The sequence below is a fragment of the Belonocnema kinseyi genome, chromosome 4, assembly GCF_010883055.1.
Source record: "Belonocnema kinseyi isolate 2016_QV_RU_SX_M_011 chromosome 4, B_treatae_v1, whole genome shotgun sequence".
In the NCBI taxonomy this organism is placed as follows: Eukaryota; Metazoa; Arthropoda; class Insecta; order Hymenoptera; family Cynipidae; genus Belonocnema; species Belonocnema kinseyi.
In genome coordinates, this window is record NC_046660.1 from 87,124,037 (window position 1) to 87,149,298 (window position 25,262).

Consider the following 25,262-nt stretch of genomic DNA (forward strand, 5'->3'; position numbering starts at 1 on the left):
GATTTTTACTAAAAAAAAGATACATTTCCAATAGAATAATTAAGTATTTGATCAAATAGTCGAATGTTTAACAAATGGATATGGATCTTCAATAATGAAATTAATTTTAAAAAATAGTTGCAATTTAATTAAAAAAAGATGAATTCTCAACGGAAAATATAATCAATATTCATTTTTTTTTTAAATTGGAAGTAAAGAGAATATTCAAGCAAAATAGATTCTGAAACGCAAATATAATAAGGCTTCTCAACCAAAAAGAATTAACTTTAAACCAAAAAAAGTTGGATTTTCTTACGGGATTCTCTTAATTTAATATCGAATTTAAGTGAAAAAACAAGAAAAATGGCAAGTTTCTTGAAGACAGGGAAAGAAGAGAAATAATTTTTTTTTTAAGAAACACAAGGGGCCTGTAATTAAAAACAACAACAATCTAACGATCAAATTTTGACAATATGCTCTTAAATGTCTTAATTCAAATTAGAAAGCCCAAAATAAAAAAAAGAAGTAACTCTTTAAATCCCCTCTCTTCTTGCCAAATTCATGACGAGAAAAAAAAGAAGCAAGGGTATTTCGAGATAGACTTCTTTTACTTTGATCTTTTTTAATTTTTTTTTTTGTAGTTTGAAATGAGACATTTAACAGTGTCTTGTCCAAATTTGATCATTAGATTCTTGTTTTGTTGTTGTTTATATTTCCAAGAAATTCGTAGTTAACCTCCTAAAAAGGTCTCTAAACTTGTTCCCGAATTCAATTTGAAAAGCCGGATTTGATTTCACAGAAGCGATATAAGTTTATCTATTTGTCGAATTGAGATAGAGGCAAGCAGGGCAAGAATTTTTGTCCCTGACGTCAGGAATTATTTTATTACCGCGATAGCGGTACAGAAGCAAAGCGAATTCTATCTCAAGATGCAAACTTCTAACAACCCACATTTCAAGCATTGCGTATCAACATTGCTGGATCTGCGGTGACGCATTGAATATACAGCTATTTTCATCTGACCGCACTTGCAACAAAAACTTTTGCTCTTCCATAATCTGTTTTCCTTTCATCAAGGCTCTCAGAATTTCTTGACCCTGTCAAACAAGACGAATCTTTCTCAATTTCATCTCCATAAATTCCTTCCATCATCCGCTGGACCGGGAAACCGCGAAAACCGGGAAATGACAGTGAATTTATTTGTTGATCGGGAACAGATTTTTAAATAATTAATTCTGTTTTAGATTTTCATTTTTAAGCTTACATTTTTTATTTAAAGAATTTAAAAATGCTATTTTGAAAACTTGAGCAATTAAAAATTAAAAGCATTTGAAGTTGACAATTTTTGATAAAAAACATTTTTATTTAATGAGCAAAAACAAATTTTAATGGATCTGTACTGTAAGTATTAAAAAGTGAACGATAATTGATTTAACAAAACGATTTTAAATCAGTTAAAAATTCAAGAATTTCTAGATTTTAACGCTAAAAATTAAACCTTTTCAATTTGAAAGTCTTAGTCATTAAAAAAATGTGAAAGTCTTGATTGAAACTTTATGAACTATCTTCAAATTAAAAATAACATCAAAATATATTATATTCATAATTAAAGGATTTTATTATATTTAAAATATTGTATTAGTCTAAACTATCCAATTTTTAACCCTTTCAATTTGAAAATTTTGAATTAAGAAAAAGAATAAAATAAAATAAGAATAAAATATTTTAAAGTAAACAATTAGAAACTGAATTGTTTGATATAGAAAGCCTGAATTAGTTAAAATCACACGTTAAGCCTCACTATTTGTAGAAATTTTTTTTTAGTAATTTTAATAGATAGTTATAAATTCTGAAAGGATTCAAAATTATCATGAATAATTTTTTTAAATTCCTTAAAATTTTAGTTATTCTTTTTTGACAGTTTTGTAAACCTTTCAAAACCTTTTTAAATATCGTCTTAAAATAATTCTTCAAAATGAAAAATGATTTTCAATTTTCCTAGGAATCTTAAGAACATTTTTTCATTCTTTTGAAGTCTTTTACAATTCTTGAAAAGCTTCTACATTTTTTATTTAAAACCTGAAAAAATCTACAAATAATGAATACATCAAAATTTTAAGGAATTTTTTTTAATTTGTAAGGATTTCATATAAATTTTAAGAAAAATTCAATTAATTTAAAAAGATATTTAGAAGTCCTGAACAAAATTTCAAAAATCAGTTTAAATTTTAACAAATTTAATACTACTTTTAGATATCTCAAGAATTAGACGATTTCCAAGGATGTTTAAACTATTAAAAATTAAAATAATTGAACTTATAATTTAAGGGGTGTTGAATTGAAAAAATTACCATTTTTCAATTTTTAATGTTTCTAGCATAAAATTTCTTAAAATATAATTTTGAAAATTTTAAAGTTCGTTGATTGATTTTTTAATTTACAGCACTGAAAATAATAACGTGGATTTATATTTTTGGAACTGAATCTGTATCTTTGGGATTTATAATTTATAAAAGTTAAAAATTCTCAATTTGAAAAATGAAAGGTGTTAGTATCTTCCATGTAATACGTTTCAAATTTTTCCTAGTATGGAGCCATTCCAAAATTTCGTATATTTTAAAATAATCAACTGGGAATATGTTAACAGTTTCGCGAGTTTATTATAAATAATTTTTTTTTTCATTTTTAAGAATTCAATCAATATTACAAAATATTCTTAAATATTTTAGCACGATCAAGTCATTGAATAATTAACTAATTCAATAATACTAAAACATAATTAATCATTTCTTGAATTTGTCTCTAAAGTCTATGAATCTGAATATTATCAAATCAAAGCAATTTTTATTTTATCCACTTAAACTTAAAATTCACTGCATATTTTGGTAAAACTAATGTGGGTACTATATAAAATTCAATTTAAAGAATTAAAATTTCTAACTTTTCAAGTAAAAATTTGGATTTTCAAAAAGACAGGTGAATTTCCAACCAAATAGTTGAATTTTCAAATAAAAAGATTAATTTTTTACTAAAAAGACGATTTTTCCAAAATTTTGAACTAAAAAATATCAGTTTTCTACTAAAAATGGAATATTTCAATTTTTGGTTTAAAAAAATGAATTTTGGATCAAAAAAGAAAAAACAGATTTATTTTAAAAACAAATTTAATTCAAATTTCAACAAAGTAGTTTTATTTTCGATCAAAAAGAAAAATTCCCAACCAAATAATTGAATTTAAAAGTAGAAAAGATTGAATTTGAACCAAAAATGGAATTTAGTTGAATTTTACTCAGAAAAGATTAATTTTCAACTGAAATTATAAATCTTTAACTCGAAGGGTAGGTTTTTAAACCAAATATAGAAATTTTCAACCAAAAAGATTAATTTTGACTAAAGAATACGAATTTTGAAGAAAACACATGAATTTTCAATTAAAATGATAAATTGTCAACCAACAATTGAATAGTTAATTTTTCATCTAAAAATTCATGTTTAACCAAAGAGAATTAGAATAGTGCCATTTTCCGGTAGAATAAAAATAATTTGCAATAAAAAAAAATAATTTTTCAAAAAATAGTTGAATTTTCGAAGCTGATAAATTTAAAACTGAAACAAAAAATATTAATTTTTACGAAAAAACTAAACAATTTTGACTAAAAAAGATAATTTTTCAATCAAATGTTGAATAGTTACATTTTCAAACAAAAAATTTCCAACAACTAAAGAACCAAAAAATTTTCTTCAAAATATTGAAAGTTAGAACTGGAGTAGTTAAATTTTCAGTAACAAAATTCATTTTTAGCCAAAGAAAAAAAGATTTTTCAAGAAAATAAATAAATAATAATAAATAATTAAATCTTCATTCAAAAAAGATGAATTCGGAACGAAATATGTATTAGTTGATATTCCAACCAGAAAGGATAAAAAACAATGTAATTGAATAAAAAAGAACGAATTTTCAACAAAATATATGGATTTTCCAGCAGATATTTGAATTATGAATTAAAAACGATTCAGTTTGATATTGCATTGTAAAAAATATTAAGCATCCTCTGGAAAAATCCCTGAATTTACAATAAATTCCCTGACATTTCCAGGCTTCCAGATTTCCCAGGCAGGGTAGACACCCTTTTAAAACCAATCCTTCATTCTCAAAATTTCTAGGTTCTTTAATTGAAAATAAACATATTCAATATGATTTTAAATACCATGTTTAAAATTAATTTTTCAGGGAAACAAAGAAGATCGAGTACCGAGAAATTAAGAAAAGAAAGAACAGCTTTTACGAAGCAGCAGATTCATCATCTGGAATCTGAATTTGCTCACAGCAATTATTTAACCCGCCTTCGTCGTTATGAAATCGCTGTAGCTTTGGACCTTTCAGAACGACAGGTATGTCTATACTTTACAGTATTTTACAAAATCAATTTTTATTTATTCAGGGTGTCAACCAGGCGGATGATTTTAAATTCCTGGTAAATTTTTCAGTTTTGCGGTACTTCTTTTTGAAATTTCAATGTCGGCATTTTGATGAAATTCGGAACCAACATAATTTTTTGGTGATTTTTCACGAAAATAGGGGAATAAATTCTTCTGAATAAAAGTCATTTGCAGGTACCATATTGAATTCCATATGAAATCCTTGAGATTTCAAGTAAAAAATATGTTGAATTTTCAATATAATCATTAAATTTTTAGTCAAAAAATATTCATTTTCAACAAAGGAGTTCATTTTTCAATTTAAAAAGTCGAATTTGTGAGAAAAACTTCAATTTTAAACTCGAAAAAAATGAATTATCAACCAAGAAAGACGATTTTTCGACCAAACAGTTGAATTTTCAACCAAAAAATAATTACAGACTAAACAGGTGCATTTACAAACAAATAGTTGAACGAAAAAAAAATCATTAAATCTACATTTCAACCAGGAACATTTCTATCAAAAAGATGAATTTTCAATCCAGAAAGACGAATTTTCAACACAACAATTAAATCTTCACACAAAAAGGAAAACTTTGTAATAAAATAATTGAATTTTTGACGTATAAATATATTCTGCTAATAAAGATGAATTCTTAACCAAATAATTGAATTTTAAAGTGAAAAAGACAAATTTTGTAAAACGCTGTTGAATTTTTAGTCCAAAATGATAGCAGTTTAACAAAGAAGTTTTCTAACGAAGAAGTTTATTTTTTTAAACAAATAGTTGTATTACATACAAAAAAATATAAATTTATAACAAATAATATATTTTACGTGTCAACCAAAAATCAATTTTTATTTATAATCAAAAACAGTAGAATTTATCAAAAATCTTATAGTTTAAGTCAACAAAAAATTGAAGAAAAAAATACCAGTTAAATTTAAAAAAAAATCGAATTCTTAACAAGAATTTTCAACCAGGAAAGATTTTTTAGTCACAAAAAAAAATCAATCTAATTGCTGGATTTGCAAACTAAAAAGGTGAATTGCTTAGAAACCAGTTGAAATTTTAACCCAAAAATATTAATTTTCAGCCATCTAATTGAATTTTCTGCAAGCAAGTTAAATGTACAAACCAAAAATATGAAGTTTCAACAAAAAAGTTAATTTTCAACCACATGGTTAATTTTTAAACTAAAAACGACCAATTTTTAACCAACATAGAATAGCTACATTTTCAGTTAAAAAAAAATTGGAAACTGAAAAAGAATGAATTTTAAACCAAAGAGTTAAATCTCCAGTCAATAAAATGAATATTTAACAAATTAGTTCAACTTTGAACGAAAAAGATAAATTCTCAATGAAAAATTTAACAGTTGAATTTTCAACTTAAAAGATCAATTTTGAACAAAAAATAAAATAGATGATTTTTAGTTTAAAAAATTAATTTTCCAAAAAAAAACACGAATTTTCAACAAAATAGTTTTTCTTCTTCTTCTTCTATAAAATAGTAGAATTTTTCTCCGAAACATATGTAATAACTCGAAAAATTATTTTTAGTCAAAACTGTCACTCAAAAAAAATTTCAAACATTTTCATTTACAACCAAATAGTCAGTTGCGTTTTCAACAAAATGTTTAATTTTCTACCAAGAAAGATGACTTTCAACAAAATAGTTAAAACTCAAGCCAAAAAGATGAATGTTTTCGTAGTTGATTTATCAACCTGGAAATTTGAATTTTCAACAAATAAATCGATTTCAACAGCGAAAAACGAATTTTTAATAAAAAAGATCAATTTTTAACCAAATAGTTACATTTTCATGCCTAGGATACGAACTTGGTAGAAAATAGGTAAATTTTCAACAAATTAGTTAATTTTTGTTGAACAAAATCAATTGTAGACCAAAAAACATCACTTTTCTAGAATAAAAGATTAATTTTTAATCCAAAAGGATGAATTTTCTAGGGGAAATGGCGAATTTGGAATCTAAAAGAATACAATTTTAACTGAAAATAGTTGGAGTTACTTATTCGGTTCTATTAATTCAGTTTATATTTAAGCAAAAAAAAAAAAACAACAACGAGAAGCAGAGAAATTTTTTTGAAAATTCCTTCTTCAAATTCAGCATTATAAACATCTCTTACAAAATCTCCTATTTCGAATCGCAATTAGAGATTTCATATTTTTTAAACAAACTAAAAGTACGAAAACATTTAAATTCTTTAAATATTCAATTTAGAAAATCGAATAAAAAAATCTCGATCGCTGAATTAAATTTCCGATTTCCCGGTATGGCAGACACCTCAATTAAAATTTTTAATCTTTAATTATGTTTTTTTTTGCAGGTAAAAGTCTGGTTCCAAAACAGGCGGATGAAGTGGAAAAGAACAAAAGTCTCTCAGGAGAAGCCACTGGGATCGTAACCTTTTCGAAAAAACAATGTAAATATTATATAATTTAGAATATGTTGTGTTCAAAACGTTAAGAATTTATTAAAACTATGCTTTAAGTCTTTGAAATTTTATTCTTCATGGAGAAAAAGAAACCAATTTGAAAACAGCGCGGTAAATAAATAAAGAAGTTTGGAAATGTAAAGACTAAAGTATATTTACAACTTTGCTGGAAGATCGACAGGTTCAAACTTTAGATTTATTCCCTTGGCTTTAAGTTTTTGCTCGAGAGCAGACAGTTTTTTAAGTGACTTTTTGACAGTTTTCTTGTGTTTGTTCTTGCTGATAGTTGCGTGGTTTAGTCGAATTTCCTTCTTTCTATTCTCCAGATTGGGATAATAGCTTGGAGACCAATCCTTTCCAAAAAAGTAACCGAAATGTTGTTTCTCTGGTGGAATATAGGCCGCTAAAAGAACAATAAATGCGAAATAAGCTAGGGATCCTGCATAATCTACGTTACCAATTTTAGGCAATTTTTGAGTAGTTACACTTTTACTTTTAAAAAATTATTTGAAATTATTTTAAAAAAAAAAAACGAATTTTCAGCCAAATAGTTGATTTTTTTTGACTAAATTATTGAACTTTTACTCAAAAATGGCGAATTTTCTAAAAAAAATTAATTTGATTAATTAAAAAAAAAAACGAATTTTCAATAAAATAGTTCAATTTTAACAAAAAGTTTTATTTTTATCTAAAAAAAAAGCATTATCGACTAAAAGTGGAATAGATAAATTTCCCATGACTAAATATATGAATTTTTATCTAAAATTTTAAATCGTCCAACAAAAAATGTATTTTTAAGAAACTATTTCAACTTAAAACCTAGTTGTTACACTTTTAACCAAAAAGATGAGTTTTCAAACAAGAAGATTAATTTTCTACAGAAAAATACTGAATTTTTAACAAAATTCAATCATTCTCAACCAGAAAGTTAAATTTTTAAATTAGAACGATTACATTTTAAACAAACAAAATATTACAAAAAAAGACGAACTCTTAAAGAAAATTCAAGAATTCTTAACCAGAAAGTAGAATTTTTAACAAAAAAGATGAATTTTTAAACTTTAAAATTTAATTTACTAATAAGAAAGGCAAAATATTAACCAAATTCTGGAATTCTGAAGCTAAAAGTTAAATTTTCAACTGAAAAAGACGAATTTTGAAACAAATATAGTAATTTGCTACCAAAAAAGACCAATTTTTATTTTTTTTAAAGGTGAATTTTTCTTCAAAAAGTTTAATTTACTACCACGAAATAAGCATTATGAACAAACTTCAAGAATTCTGAACCAAAAAGTGGAATTTTCAACTAGAAAAAGGGAGTTTTTAAACAAACAAAATTATTTACTACCAAAAAAGACGAACTCTTAACACAATTCAAGAATTCTGAACCAGAAAGTAGAATTTTCAATTAAGAAAGATGGGTTTTTTTAACAAAAAGATTAATTTAATACAAAAGAAGACGGATTTTTAACAAAATTCAAGAATTCTGAACCAAAAAACTGAATTTTCAACTGAAAAAGATTAATTTTATACCAAAAAAGACGAATTTTTATCTAAAAAGCATCAAATTTTTAACAAAATTCAATCATTTTAAACCAGAAAGTAAAATTTTCAAATGCCAGCGATTAAAAAAGGATTAAATTAGAAAAAAAGACGAACTTTGAACAAAATTCAAGAATTTTGTACCAAAAAGTTGAATTTTCAACTGAAAAAGTAGAGTTTTTAAATAGAAAGCTTAATTTTATACGCAAAAAAAGAATTTTTATCTAAATTGATGAATTTTTCAACAGAAAGATAAATTTATTACCAAAGAATATGAATTATGAACAAAATTTAAGAATTGTGAACGAAAAAGTTAAATTTTCAACTAAAACAGAATTTTTAAATAAAAAGATTAATTTACTATCAAAAAAGGCCAATTTTCAACAAAATTTATACAATCTGAACAAAAAAGTTGAATTTTCAACTAAAAAAGAAAAATTTTTGAACAAAATAATTAATTTGTGACCAAAGAAGACAAATTTTTAATAAAATAAAACAAAAAACATTCAACATTCAGAAAAGTACTAAAAGCGTTACGATATCTATACTTTTAGAAATACATTTCTTTAAATTCTGAAAGGAAAAGGTACTTCGACTGTACCCGTTATCCACTGTAAGTTTTCTGAAAACTCCCCTTCACCCTCTAAAATACTAAAGGCTAAGAGAAAAAATATGGTAACTACGGAAAAAAAATTCCAAACTACGTTTGAAATTTAAATTTTAAAATTAGATGACCAAGTTGTAAATATTTGAATGATAACAAATGTATAATTTTTTAGAGAGGAAATACTAACTACGCACCTTTTAGTAATCTACCGCACATTAGATAATTATTCATTGTTTCTGCGGCCACTTTGGCGACTTCTGGGAATTCGAATTCTATGTAACCGTATCCTCGACTTCTTCCAGACTGTAAAAATAAAAAAGAGGTTTATAAAACCAATTAAAGATAAGTATTGAATAGGTAAATTAATTTTGTATTAGATTTAGTGAAAATATATATGAATTTGTATGAAACTTGCCCTTTTTGATCTAACATGCCTGACCCGATTGACTTTTCCAAATTGAGTGAAATATTCTTTCATTTGTTCCTCATAAAATCCATGAGGAATGTGGCTAAGGTAAACTACGCCGGTTGTGGTAGTATATTTTAATTCACCTTCTGGCAATTTACCAGTTGCAGTCGGTTGCTTTTCCGACTTTTCCTGTGATTTCTTGGGTTTCTTGTCATCTTTCTAAAAATAAAAGTCGAAAGAACATTTCTGTAAAATATGGACCAAAATTTACCAAACTTAAGGAATTTCTAAATTAATCATTAGACCTGAACAATGCTATACTTGAAACGTCTTAAATTAAACAACTTATAACTCAAAACGCTCAAAATTGTATAATTTTAATTAAAAGTGTTGGATGTAATAGAATTTAAAAAACAAGGATTTAAAACACTTAAAAACTTGAAACTCAAACAGGGTGAATATTAAAACTGCAAAGTTATTTATTTCAACTAAAAAATATGACTTTCCTAACATAAAGGACGAATTTTCTATCCAAAAGGAGGAATTTTTAATAAAACAGTTGAATTTCCTAACAAACTGTTAAATTTTCAAGCTGCAAAGACGAATTTTCAACTAAATGGGCGAATTTTAAAACGAATAAGATTACAGTTTAACAAAAGTAGTTGCATTTTCAGCCAAGTAATTGCATTTTTTCGAAGCCGGTTGAATTTTTAATAAAAAGGATTAATTTTCAATCCACAATGAAGAATTTTCTATCCAAATAAACGAACTTTTAACAAAATAGTTGGTTTTTCGATAAAAAGTTGACTTTTTAACAAAATTCTTGAATTTTCAAATAAAAAGTGTTGAGCTACTACCTAAAAAGTTGCATTTTCAACGAAATAGTTTCGTTTTCCTTTTAAAAAACAATGATTTTCTAACCAGGTAGTTCCATTTTCAACCAAAATTGTTAAATTTTCAAGCAAAAAATACAATTTTTTTATAAGATAGACGAATCTTCGACCCAGAAATTTTCTACCCAAAATATTGAATTTTCGATCCAAAATGAAAAATTTTCACTAAGCAGTTGAATTTTCGAACAAAAAAGATGGCTTTCTAATAAAATAAACGAATTTTCAAATTGATAGTTGAATTTTTAATTAAAAGAGATGCATTTTAAACCGAAAATGGAAAGGTTATTCTCAGTAAAAACTGACTAAATTTCAACAAATAACTAAGACGCATTTTCAACCGAAATACAGGAATTTCCTAAGAATTGACTGCATTTTTTAATAAAAAAAAAACGTGGTTAACAACACAAAAACATATTTTCAACAAAAAAAGTCAAAATTTCAAGCAGAAATTAAGTTCCCAATAAAAAAAGAGACTTTAAACCAAATAGTAGAATTTTTAGTTCAGAAAGAAAAAAAATTTATCCAAATTGTTGAATTATCAAGCTAAAAGACAAAAATTCTGTAAAAAATTGAATTTTCAACAGAAAAGATACTTTTAAACCAAAAAAGAGGAAATTTCAAACTTTTAAGCTTAATTTCCTAGCAGAAAAATTTAATTTTCAATTAAAAAAAAAAAAGAGTTTTGAACGACACAGACGAACTTTCAACACACTTGTTCAATTTTCAACCAAGCAGATGAACCTTTCACTGAAATTTTTGTTTAACAAACTAGTTGAACTATGACTAAAGTAGTTCAATTTTCAATTTAAAAAATGAACTTTCAGCTAAAATTATGAATCTTAAATTAGAATGGGTAAATACTCAGTTGAAAAATAAATTTTGAACCAAACAGTCAAAAACTTCAACTAAGTAAATCTATATTTAATAAAAAATGAGAAATTTTCAATAAAATAGTTGAATTCTCAAATAAATAAGATAAAATTTTAACGAAACAGTTGCATTGGTATCCAAAAATGATGAAATTTCTATTTAAAATATATAAAAATACCAGGAAAATAAATTACGATCAAGAATATTATATTTATTTAATCATTTTCTCTAAACATTAATATTGAAGGACCAGAATTATAAACGGAATAAAACAATTTTAAATTTAAAAATGTCAAACTTAATATCTTTGACGGTTATATAAAGTGCCTCTTATAGAAACTGCCTGACTGTTTCAAGATTTTTTTATCAAAATCCCTGGTTTTCAATAATCGACAGAATTGCTTCTAATTTTCATCTTGAAATATGAAAATTAACTAAATTCTTAAAATTCTTTGAAGACATTGCTGTAAAAATCAGTTAGAGATATGATTATTTCTCCAAAAGACTGTTACGTTTTAGATGATAATAAAAAATTAGTGGGATTCAAACCTTTTTAAACATTATAAAAGTGTATATTTAGATGAGGCAGACCAAAAGTTTGAATATTATTTCAGAACTCACTAAAAGATACTAAGAGCTGTTAAATCTATTTTTAAATCTTATAAAGTATTTTAATCTTTCATAAAGATACTTTTCTTTAATGACCATCGCCATTCGTTTATTTAAAGAGGTGACCGGAAAGCTCCATTTTTAAATTTACCTAACTTTTCCCTGAACATTTTTTCATTCTACCTGAACATTAATGTTCACCAGCAATTTAATCTTGTAAAATTTTTAACGCAACGTGTTTTATGAACAGAATAAAACAAATTCAGGTCATAAATGAAAAATTTCAAAATTATACTAAGAAAAAATTTCAAAAAAAAAACAAAAAAAAAAACAAAGTGCCTTTCAAACCAGAAAAGATGAATTTTTAATCACAGAAGACGAGCTTTTAATCAGTTAGTTGAAATTTCAAATTACAAAGATGAATTTTCAACTAAATGGTCGAATTTTTTATTTTAAAAAATTAAACTTGAACCAAAAGCAGTTGCATTTTGAACCAAATAGTAAAATTTTCAAACGAAATGGGCGACATTCTAAAGACATTGGAATTCTTTGACGAAAATTTGAATTCTTAACAAAAAGATTAATTCGATACGAAAAATATAACGGTTGATATTTCAGCCAAAAAAGATGAAATTTCTACAAGAAAAGATTAATTATAAAACCAGAAAGACAATGTATGAATTTTCAAAGAAATAATTAAATTTTGAACCATAAACGATACATTTTTACCAACAAAAAACGCGGATTTTCAACAAAAAACGTTCAATTTTTAAAACAATTTTTTTTTTATAAACAAATGGTTTATTTTCCACTGAAGAAAGAAAAAAAGTTCATCCAGATTGTTTAACTACTAAGCCAAAAGACGAATTTTCTGCGAGACAGCTAAATTTTCAATAAAAAAATTAATTTGCAACCAATCAGTTGCACTTTTAACACAAAAAAGGGAATTTGATAACCAAAAGGTTAATTTTTTACTACAACAGACGAATTGTCAACTAAAAAATACCAATTATCAACCAAAAATATAAAAGTTACAGTTTTAGTTTCAAAAATTAATTTTAGGCAACAAAAAAGACAACGAAATTTCAACAAAATAGTTTAACTTTACACTAAGGAGATGAATTTTCAACTAAAATGATGATCCATCATCAAAAAAAGTTAAATTTTTAGTCGAACAGATTAGTTTTCAACAACAAAAAAAAGGAATTTTCAACCAGAGATGAATTATCAACCAAGGAAGTTGAATTTTCAATGAAAAAATAAGAATTTTTAACAAAACATTAATTTCATAACAAAATGGGTGAATTTTCAACCCGAAAAGACAAATTTTTAAAAAGTCTGTTGAATTTGTAATCTGAAAAAATGAATTTTCAAAAAAAAGATGAATTCTCAACGAAAACTGTAGTAGTTGATATATTATCCAAAAAGATGAAATTTTTAGCGAAAGGGATGAATTGTAAAACCGAAAAGACGAATTTTTAAGATAATGCAAGAATTTTCAACCAAATAACTAAATATTCAACTAAAAAAAAATTTAAGCAAAAATGAAAAAGACAAATTTTCTGTAGAGTAATTGAATTTTTAATCTCAAGTTATGAAGTTTCAACCAAAAAGTTGAGTTTCAACCGAACGATTTCATTTTTAATAACGAAAAAAAAATAATTTCAAACCCAAAAGAATATTTTTCTACCAAAAAATACAAATTTTCCACTACAAAAGACTACAAAAAATGGAATTTGCAAATAAAATGATTTTAATCATAAATCAAAAAAGTTTCATTCGACCAAAGAAGTTGAATTTTAAATATCAAAATATAAATGTTAAATAAAAAGTTAATTTTCTACCAAAATGGTTAAATTTTCAACCAAAAAAGACCAATTTGAACAGAACAGTTGAATTTTCAACTATAAAGGAAGACTTTATAATAAAATTATCAGGTTTCCTATCAAATAATAAAATTTGTAATTTAAATGTAATCCCCAGAAGAGGAAGCAACTACGAAAAAAAGAAATAAAAATGCAAGACAAATAAATTTCTGACAAGAATATTATATCAGGGTGGTTTCAAAACTAAATTTTTAAATCCCCCAATATTTTCTGACCATTTATATTCAAAGACCAGAATCTTCATCTTTTAAGATGTTCAGTGTAGAATATTTTATAAGCAGAATACAACATTTTAAATTTATTATTATTATTATATTTATTATATTTAGGAAATTTTTTTATTTGAAATCCAAGAAAATAAATAAAAACACATAATAGATAGATATTTATAGCATAATTTGCAGTAGATTCTAAAATTTAATTTTACCTAATGAAAGACAGTCTTTTAGAATGTGAAAAATGGATTGCACAAACGAATTTTTAGAAAATAGGTTAGGAAACCCGCACAAAATACTTTAATACTGACAATATAAATACGAAATTCGAAAATTCTTGGAAATATTAAAATTCATAGTTTACTTAAAAGGATTTTACTGATTATGCTTTCAAACTGACAGAATTAAATATTTTAAAATAGTTTTATGAACATAAAGTTATATCTTGGAAAGTTCACTTTACCCATTATTTAACTACTATAAGGAAAATAAAAACTTATTTACACAATATAAAATTCAATTGTGTGACTTAGCTAAAATCGTAACTATTCAACCATAAAAAGTAAAAAATCTAACGAAATTCGTATGAATGCATGTTTGGAGGTTAGACTTTTTAAGGTTATATTCTGAATATAGATACAAAACTCACCTTTAATATATCTTGGACATTTTGTACTGCTTTCTTAAGACTCGAATTCGATTCCGGTCTAATCCTCTTTGCCTTCATCTTTGTTGAAATTTGTTAAACGACTATTTTATATGAAAAAAACAAAACCTTTCGGGAACTTGACACAACGTGGGCAACCGAAATATACAAGGAAAGCTTTGGTGATTTAATTTATAAGCGTTTGAAGTTTTGAGGTTTTGGATAACCGTCAGTCGGTAAGTAAGATAATCAGATATTCAATTTATTACCATTCTGAAATAGAAATATTTACAAATTTAAAAATATTATTTTAAGTATTTTACCCAATAAATTTCTTCCGTTTTAAAAGTTTGAAAACTTGTACGATTAATATATTTCTTAATTAGAATTAGTTTATGTATGCATTGTTCAACATTGAAATTGTTCACAATAATACATATAGTACAAGCTTTCTTATTTCTTGCTTTACTTCGAAGAGTTCCAATGATTGTAAATTGTTCACTTTTGAAAGGACGAAGATATTTCAAAGTATTCTTTTTAAAGTTATATAAAAAAATATTAAATGTTATTTAATGTTAAATAATATATAAAAAATAAAAAATAAAGAAAAATAATAAAATTTAATATTAAACCAAAGATATTTCTTTGATTAAACTTATACTTCAGAACTGCAATATAGAAAGTTTTTTTTCTAAATAAATGAGAACCATTAATTTATAAGAAAATTGTCAAAAACGATTTTTTACATTCTCATCAGAGAAGGTATTAGATTTGTGTAAAATTTGAACCCCCAGATTTTGTAAAATGTCCACGTTTTGAGACCCCCTGAATCCGAAAAACAGGTTTTTATGAATGTTTCTGTCTGCATGGCTGTATACCTGTATGTCTGCATGTCTGTATGCATGTATGTCTGTCTGTGAACACGATGACTTTTGAAAAAATAATCTATTAGATTGGCCTTTGGTACACTCGTTAAGTGTCCTAAACTAAAGGTCAAGTTCGTTAGTCAGCCATTTTGGATAAAAATTCAAAAAGTGGACACATTTTGAATATTTTTGAGACCACTTTTTCAAAAATTAAAAAATTCTCTGTACGGGGTTTCATAGTATTAAAAAATTCGAAAAATTTATTTGAATGACTTTTTTCATAATATCAAAAATTACCAGTTACAGAATTTACAAAATTCCAAAAAACACACGAAAATGAACATTTTAGGCCAAATAACGCACGATATGAAAACAAGTCAAGAGAAGAAAAATATTGCTTTTTGAATGGCCTACAAGATTATCATAGCAATTTTCTGATTTTTTTTAAAATTCAAAATTTCATATTTTGACAGCATACAAAATTATGAAAAATTCAAAAATTACATTTTTCTGCCAAACTATGCAAAATACGGTAAATGATAAAATGACAGAAATTGTGCATCTGAAAAAGACCTCCAAATTTCTTATCAACCACTTTTTGATAGGATGCATAGTTTTGGCTCTAATCATGAAAAACATAATTAACAGTAAAAAACAAAAAAATCTGCCCGCTTCGTGGACACATTCTGATCACAACTTTTGTCATTTAATTTCTTTTTCGCCTAGTGTGTGGGATTTCAAAAAATTTAATTAATAATTTGTTATTTTTTCATGATAATACATTCTCATCAGAGAAGGTTTGTGTAAAATTTGATCCCCCTCCCAGTTTTTGTCAAAAATTCACGTTTTGAGACCCCTTGAATCCGAAAAACAGGATGAGAACGTGTTCGTTAAAGCCGAAGGAGCTTTAATAAAAGAGAATTCACAATCATTTAATTACTGTTGTCGATACTTTTACCTTTAGTTTTAAATAGTCTGTGCAGAAAAGTCGAGCGCGTAGCGCGAGGTAAATACATTATCGAGCGCGAAGTGCGAGATAAATATACTGTCGAGCACGAAGCGCGAGAACCAACAGTCGCGCGCCCTAGGCCCGCAAAGCGGGCAGATTTTTAATTATGGTTTTATTAGAATTATTCTCTGGCGCAAAGTGTGGCAAAAAGGGAAATTTTTCAGGGGTGATTTTGTTTGGGGCCGATCAAAAAACACGTAACGCTTTTTTCTAGAAACCCCCCCCCCCCCTCCACCACTGCATAACGCTTTTTCTATAGTAAGTGCATGTAACTTTAACATTAGCTTAACTCTCGAGGCAAACGCCCCCCCCCCACCCCCTAAAGGCATTACATATTTTTTGAACGGCCCCTTTCTGGAAAAAATAAAAACATAAACTCGCTTTGTATAATATTTAAAGCAGATACAATTAGAGAACGTCAAGATTCCCTTTAATGTTGAAGCTAATTTACTTAAACAATTGGCACAAGGAAATAGACAACTATGTAATTTTACTAATTTTTTGTGGCGAAAAATTCAATTTAACTAGAATTGTTGTGATTTAAAAAATAAATGATAGATGGTGTCTAAAAACTCTTTATAATTGACAATTATGATAGTTATTAACAATTTCGAACAGAAATATTTAATTCGTCTATTTATCTCGAAGACGGATTTTTTATTTTCTACTAAACCACGGTAGCCATAAATCAATTTAATATTGACTAATGAAGTGATAAATAAATCCAAATATAATTATGACTGTTATCAACAAATTTATAAAAAAAAGTAGCAAATTTTGACATTTTTATCTTTTATCAGAGAGATTTTATTTAGAAATTTATTAGTCTCTGTTATATTGATAATTAATGATAGAAACTATTATATAACAATATTTGATAATTTTCCCATGAATAAATCAGCAAGAAATAATTATTGTTATAATTTTTATTGTTGTTCATTTCTGTTCGAAAATTATTTTAAAAATAGAGAATTAATATAAAATAAATGTTTTTCGAGAAAGAAGCTCATTTTATCCGAACCGAGTTTTGATGATAATAAAAGTTATAAATAATTTTATCAATAAATATATTACACTTTGTTTATTTTTGCATAGGAGAAAATAGTTTGCTCTTTATGCTTAAATTTAGAAACTTTTTACACAAAAACAATAAATATATACTTATATAAAACTATGTCACATAAATGATCGAATGTTAAATGTTACAGAAATTCAAATGTTTTATTTATAAAACTTTTTATTAAAAATTAAAATACTTTATTTATATTTATAATCTTAAATCACGTTTTAAACGATGCTATTCATATTTAGCGGGAAATAAAAAGTGTTTTAGACTAAAATAGACACATTGAATATTTGCGTAAAAATGTTTAATAACAATTATAATTATTCAATATGAAGAGTTTTTACACACCAACTGTCACTTTTTTGAATAAATCTCAGCAGTTTCAGCTAAAACAAATTTTTCCCCTTAAAGGACAACATAGTTGATACGAACTGTTTATTCAAATTAACACCAACATTATAGAATTATTTACGTTAGTAGAAAAAAAAAATTGGCAAAATTACCTTTTTTTAATCTTTATACCTTTTTTAAAAATGATAAAAAAATAATAATTTGGAAATCAGCTTTAAATATGTTCTTAGTAATTTAATGGCAATAATAATGAAAAAGCACAGAACACTTTAAAAAATACATTTAGAAATTAAGAAAAAAAATATTTTTTGACAAATGAATCATATTCCGGGCTCCCTACAGTTTAAACATTTTTCATTTATTTCGTGTATTTTTTCATCTATCATAGCGAAAAAAATTCCACGTAGCGAAGTTGCCAGGAAACACAATTATTAGTCAATAATTACTTCTTTTAAAATTTGATTGCTTATTCCTGTCTCCGTGTATATTAAATTCTTTTAAGTTTATTTATTGAAAGGAATATTGTATTGAAATTTGTTTAATGATATCATAAATATCGAATGAAATTTCAAAAGGCGTACTTTGACCCATAAGATTTAAGAGTATTTCAATTATTTTGTGTCTCAAATTTTCTGAATTATGTTTGAGATTATTTTAGACGTGAAATGCAATTTGCATTATAAAAGAAGCTCGAAAATTGATTCTTTTTTCATTAAGTTTTTATTTTATTTTTTATTTTTGAGGTTTCTTATTTAATTTTTCTCTTTTTCATTTTGATATTTTTTCTGACGAGAGTTGAATATCTTACTGTAAGTATTTTTTATATATTATGAAAAAATGCGAATTTATGACGCTTATGATTTGCCCTTTTCAAACAAAATTTGAAAAAAATGCATAATAATTATTATTTAAATTTTTTCACAGAGCTGAATAAAAACATACAGAAAGAAACTCATTATTAGCCAAAATTATTGCACCTTAGCTCGAAGAACAGCAATTATTTTAATAATATTCAACTTAATTATTATAAGCAATATTTATAAACAAATACTCACTCGTGGTTTCTGCCCATAAAAAATGGCTTGTTTTACACTAGCTGCTATGATTATTCCTGAAAGTTATAATTGGTAACGCAAAATTAGCTAAAGTTACCATTTACTGTTTTTATAAGCATTTTTATAAACAAATTTGCAATAAATGATTTTTTCTCAAAGTTAAATGGATTTTTTTGAACAAAAGTAATTCATAATTGTCTTCAAAGGCATTGATATACTCCGAATTTTAACCAATGTGAATAATATAAATGGTTAATAACAATTTCGTTAACAAAATGTCCCAACTGACTGTTTCCTCGTATAAAACTATTATTATCTCTTCAGTTCTTATTGAAATTACATTTTTTGCGATTATTGACAAACAATATTGATTAAAAAATAATTGTTATGATTGTTATAAACTTTTTTTTCAAACATAAATTAAGATTTATCATTCTTTCATATGAAAAAGAAGTTATTTTAACTAAAATTATAGGAAAATAAACGAAAAGTGATTAAAAATCTGGATGTGAAATATTATATAACAATTTGTGTAATGTTTAATGACAATTTTTATTTTAAAATTTCCCAATTTGACGTTTGATTTGTAATAAGATTGATTGTGATATTAAACAAACTAAATTAATTAGGAATTGATATATATTTATGTTATAAATAATGTTGCGAATCATAACTATATGTTTATTATTTTATATTGAAAAAATACCAGCAAAGTGCAGTAACAATTAATATTTATAGTAATAATAAGATTAAAATAAAAAAATGGGAATAAATACATTAAGAATCAGTGCTCAAATCAATCTTGGATTCGAATTGTTCTATGAGTTCTTAGATATCTTGAACAAGTTGGTTCTACCTATAGTACAATAATTAAGCTTATCACAAAAATGATTAAACACAAAATAACTTTTCTCACAAATTTAATGGTCAGAATTTCTAAAAAAAACTTTTTAAACGGTTAAGAAATACGACTGGCAGGCGATTATGAACAGTTAATTCCTATTCCGGACCACTGTGCGTTTCTTTAACATAATTTTTTATTTAAACAAAAGTAACTTAAAAACTAAGAAAATGTTCTTAAATTAAGGACAAATTTTCATTAGAAAAGAAAACCATTTGTTTCAATAAAAAACAGTTTCTTTCACTTAAAGAATATATTGTATTGTTATGAAATTTATTATTATTTTTAACAGCGACATGGCCAAAAAAATAATGAGACTGATAAACTGTCAGAATAATAATTGTCTGATTAAATAAATTTCAAATTAACATTTAGTTAAAAAATAAGTACATATACGAGAACACAAAGAAAGTAATAATTAATGATTCGGCAGTTAGTAATGATCGATTTTATTTCGAATTTATCGGTCTTATTTAATTCTTATTTAATCGGTATTATATACTTCTTATTTAATTGGTCTTACATACGTCGAATTCCATCAGAATATTTATTGTATAGCGCCCTATGTAGTATAAAAGATCAAGGGTTTCAAATAAAATTTATAGAGTACTTGTATTTTGTTCATGATAAAACCGGCTTTCCTGTACAAAAATTCTCACCCTCCTTGCTACCAAAGAAACAACCTCAACGGGCTATTTAGTATCGAGATCTATAAAAGATCATGCAGAATCTTATTCGCTAAGATTTGAGTCGGTTCGTATCCTTTCTAGAAGAAATTTTTTTCTATTCGAAGTTTTCATTCTGGAGAAAAAATGCGTACATTGTGTAAGTACATTAAAAAAAAACCTTCTATAAGACTTAGTTTTACTGGCTATAACCAATTAACATTTTTAGAATTGACTAACCAATTTTATTCTCATATCAATTTGATGAAAAAATTTTTAAATTTTAGACATTTAATTTTCAGAATTGATTTTTTTCACGTAGAAATAAAAATGAAAAAAAATGATGTAAAGGGATAAGGACCTCAAAATTCGAATTTCCTTGCTCAATTTCACATAAAATATATATCTTCGATTAATTTCATAAAAAGAAAAATATGTTATACTTGAATAAAGTTATTTTGATTAATTGATAAAGCCGGACCCAAATGGAGCAGGTATTAGTACAACTGTGCAATCGCTTTCAAAAGAAAATCTAAAAAGAGAAGAAATAATAAATATACAATCAAGTGTGAGAAACATTTTTTTCAAGCAAACCATTTGGCAGTTTAGTTTTGTTTATTATGAGTAAAAACTGACGTAAGTTGTAACAAATTTGTGATGTGAATATTTGTTTTTTATGAACTAGGCTTGTAACTCATAAGATGTCAACATTTAAATATAGAAATTAAATAAATTCGGTTTAATAAACAAGAACTTCAACTAAGCCCTATTTACAAATATAGAAATTCAAATAATAATAAAAGTCTGAAATAATTTAAAGTTTTCTGATATGTCGAAGAAGAATCTAGAAAATTGTTCAGCAAAGTTTTTGGTTACAGGATTTTACAAATTAGCATGAAAAAATAGAATCAGTTTAAAAAATATTTAGGACATTTAGAAGTTTGGAAGAAATAAAAAAATATTCTACACATTTTTAGAAATATTTTCAAGTTTTCCAATATATTTTCAACTTCTTGAAAACTTCTAAATCCCTAAACATCTTTTGATATGATTAGAGTTTTTCCTTGCATTTTTTTAATTTCTGCAAAATTAAAAAAACTTTCTCAAACATTATTAAATTCTTTTTCGACATTTTTGAAAAGTTGTTAAAACGTTTTAGAATATTTTTAAATATTTTTAAATATGACAAACAAATTGATTTTTCAAAATTAAAACTTTTTTAAAGTTTCCTAAGGAATCTAGAGAAAATTTTTTTATACTTTTAATACTTTTTAAAATACTTAAAAAGTATTTTCTTCTCGAAATTTTCAAAAATCTACATTTTTTCTCTGTTTCTTTTGTAATCTCCAAAACAAAATCTTGTTAAGTCTTTTCGATGTTTATGAACTAGAGTATCAACTTTCTAAATGTCTTATAAATTAAATTTTTTCCAGAAATTTTTTACAAATACCAAGAATTACCTTAACAACTTCCAGATTTTTTTCACTTTGGAAATCTGTTGAAGGGTTTTGAAATATTTAAAAAATTTTCTTTTAAAATTAATTTTTCAAAATAAAAAATAGTTTTAATATTTACTGGAAATCTAAAATAATATGTACATTCTCTTGAAAACCTTCCAAAATTCTTAAAAAATTTTTTTTTGAATCTTCAAAAATTTACATTTGAAGAAAATTTGTAATTTTTATAAATTTAAACTTACTTTTTAATCGTTCTAAAATTTATAAATATCTTTTATATTTACTCGAATCATTCTTATATATTTGGCTTCAAAATCTTCTGCTTTCTTTTTCGAAATGTTTTGAAATCATTTGAAATTTTCTTTTAAAATTCATTTTAAAAAATAAAAAATTATTTACAATTACTTCATGAATCTTAAGAACATTTTATTATTTTCTTGAAACCTTTAAAAATTCTTAAAACATGTGTAAACTTTTTTCAAACTCTTAAAGAATGCATATATTGTTCATTTTAAAAAAAGTCTTCTCAAGATTTGAATTATTTTCACATTATTTTAAAACTTCCAAATATCTTTTGAAATAACTCAGTTTATGAATGTATTTTAGTTTCTTTAGTGAAATATTTTATCAAATCTTTAAAAATCGGTAATTTTTTATTACTGATGCTGAGAGTAAATCAAGATCTTCTAAGTATTTGTCCATATTTTTTTTTAAATGATTAAAATCATAGTGTAGTAGCAAAATGCTAAGAACAGAATTATTTATCAATATTGAGACATAATTTATAATTAAAATTTGATCTGATATCAATAATGTCTAGAAACATTTAGAACTCAATTTGATAAAAATTCATAATGTTTTTAAATAATTAAATAAAATAAAAATAGCTATTAAAAATCATATTCACGCAGTTTCGGAACAAATCAGGTTTTCGACCACAATGTGCCCTACAAATTTCAGATATTTTGAAACATTACTTTTTAGGATAGGTAATATTAAAAATGACATTATCTAACTAATTATTTTGACAGTAATGCTATTTGGTGCCCTGGTAGCCATTGGCATATCAAAGGCGGCACAAACAGGACTTGCATCGGAAAAGAAGGAAACTTGCAAGTGCTGCAAATTTGCTTTTCAACTCTACCAAGTGAGACACAATATTTAATCAAATATAAATTCAACGAAAAAAATATAAAAAATTTATAAAATAAAATTATTTTTATTTTTTTCGCGAATACAAATCTTTTATTTTATAAATGCCGAATTTATCTTCGAATCTAAAAAACAAGATTTCTGATTTTTAGACGTTGGCGAAGAAATCAGACGGAAATATCGCTTTAGCAACATTGAGTGCATTTGATTCATTATATTTATTATCAAATGGCGCTCGAGGAAATACTGCAAAACAAATTCGTAATGTTTTGAATGATTCATATGAATCTGTTGAGGAATTATCTCATTATAAGACCTTCACCAAATCTCTAACAGTGAGTGTTGAAATTTTGAACAAAAAAATTAATTACTAGAATCTAATAGGGGAGGCTGATACTATTGGATACTAGGAAATACTGAATAATGCGAATTTTCTCATAATACGAATGATATTAAAGCACTATAATTTTTCACAAGAAACATACTCAAATTACTTTTCGCATAAAAAGCAGATTAGAGTCTCTTCATAACAATCCTATTATGAAAATTTCACGTTATCTATTATGTACTGATCTCCACTATAGAAGTATCTCATATTGAGTTCATGTACAATTAAAAAAAAATTCAAACGTTTCCATTTATTTCAGGAAAATTCATCATCGAACTTCATTCAAGCCCTATTTATTGATAAAAAAATAGAAGTTTCTCCTGATTTTAAGAATATTTCTTCGGCATTTATTACCAAGCCGAAATTTCTAAATTTAGAAGAAACAGAAGAAGCATCCGCTATTGTTGAAAAATACTTTGAAGATCGCAGCACTGGCAACCTGAAAGAAGTTTCACGACCACTTGGTAATTTAAAAATATTATAAACATTTTTTGTCAAAGTCGAAAGTGTAAAGTAATATAACGTTTTTATGCTATTTCAGAAAAAACTGCTTTCACGCCTCAGTCACAAAACATGTTCATACAAATCCTTTTTGCATACAGTGGTCGATTTTTATATCCATTTAATCCACGGTACACTGAAAATAGACCTTTTTGCAAAAATAGGGACAGTAAGAAATCTGTACCAACAATGTTCGCTCGTGGAAAATTCCGTGGAATTTTAATTCCACCTTCAACAGAATATAGCAACAGTTTCAGAGTTATTGAAATTCCATATGAGGTCAAATATAAACAATTCTTTTTTACTCTATTGATGAAAAATAATATTTTTTTCTAAGTTATTCATTCCAGATGGGAATAAATTGTTTTGTTCTACAATGTTACTGAAACAATAGTATATTTAATAAATCTTACAACTCTAAATAAATTTTAGATTTTATTCACAGGAGGAATTTTCTTTGCTGGTTTTCTCCCCATTGAATTCCTACCAATTGGACGAATTAGAACATCGATTGGATTCATTCGATTTTAGTTCAGTCTTTAATAGCAAACAAGAGGATATTGCACTTTACCTGCCGAAATTCAACATTTTTAATGGACATCGCCTCAAATTGCCGTTGCGTGAGGTAATATTCATGAAAAACAAATGCTTCTTTCAAATAAAAGCCCGGATCAAAGAACCGGTTTTAACTATAATTATATAATTATATAATTTTATAATATTATTTTTATCATTATTTTTATTATATAGATGGGCATGACCGATGCCTTTGACAACAGTGCAAGTTTCGGTGGAATTTCTAGCAGTCCGTTACACCTGGAAGATATATTTATAAAAACATACTTTTCAGTTGATGAAACAGGCACCAAAGTTGAAGCCTTATTAAGTAAGTTAATATTGAGAATACATTTAAAAAAAAATGGATTCAACTTATTTTATTTCTTATTTTTAAAATAACAATTTAAATTTCAATATTGTATAATACCAAGTATAATACATTTTTTTTTCTTTAACAGAAGAACCCGATTATTACCAGTACGTTACACAATATGCCAGCCCTCTCGTCATTGATGTAAACAGACCATTTTTATTCTCATTGGTGCAAAAGAGAGGAAATGATGTAGTGTGTATTCTGAATGGCCGAGTGTATAATCCCGAGATCCTACCCTCATTTTAAAAATTTTGATAATAATTTTTTTTAATAATATCTGTAATCATATCAATATATGTTTTAGAAATAAAATCAGAAATTAAGTTACACAATATAAATGTCAGTTTTTGTATCCTATACATTTCCTTTGTACTAAATTAATTTCT

The 25,262-nt window shown here is 25.3% G+C and overlaps 2 protein-coding genes across 2 annotated transcripts; one reads left to right on the forward strand and one right to left on the reverse strand.

Moving 5' to 3' along the window:
• Positions 1–6,533: 6,533 nt before the first annotated feature.
• Positions 6,534–14,717, reverse strand: LOC117171868 (MKI67 FHA domain-interacting nucleolar phosphoprotein). The gene is made up of 5 exons (XM_033359506.1): positions 14,538–14,717; positions 9,422–9,634; positions 9,201–9,309; positions 7,017–7,260; positions 6,534–6,828 (listed from the first exon to the last, which is right to left on the reverse strand). The coding sequence occupies exons 1-5, from the start codon at positions 14,613–14,615 to the stop codon at positions 6,732–6,734; spliced, it is 741 nt and encodes a 246-aa protein (XP_033215397.1). The 5' UTR covers positions 14,616–14,717; the 3' UTR covers positions 6,534–6,731.
• A 5,785-nt stretch (positions 14,718–20,502) lies between these two features.
• LOC117171867 (protein Z-dependent protease inhibitor-like) lies at positions 20,503–25,193 on the forward strand. Its single transcript, XM_033359505.1, has 8 exons — positions 20,503–20,607; positions 22,936–23,051; positions 23,209–23,391; positions 23,704–23,908; positions 23,986–24,224; positions 24,391–24,570; positions 24,696–24,831; positions 24,962–25,193. The coding sequence occupies exons 1-8, from the start codon at positions 20,595–20,597 to the stop codon at positions 25,120–25,122; spliced, it is 1,233 nt and encodes a 410-aa protein (XP_033215396.1). The 5' UTR covers positions 20,503–20,594; the 3' UTR covers positions 25,123–25,193.
• The last annotated feature ends 69 nt before the right edge of the window (positions 25,194–25,262 follow it).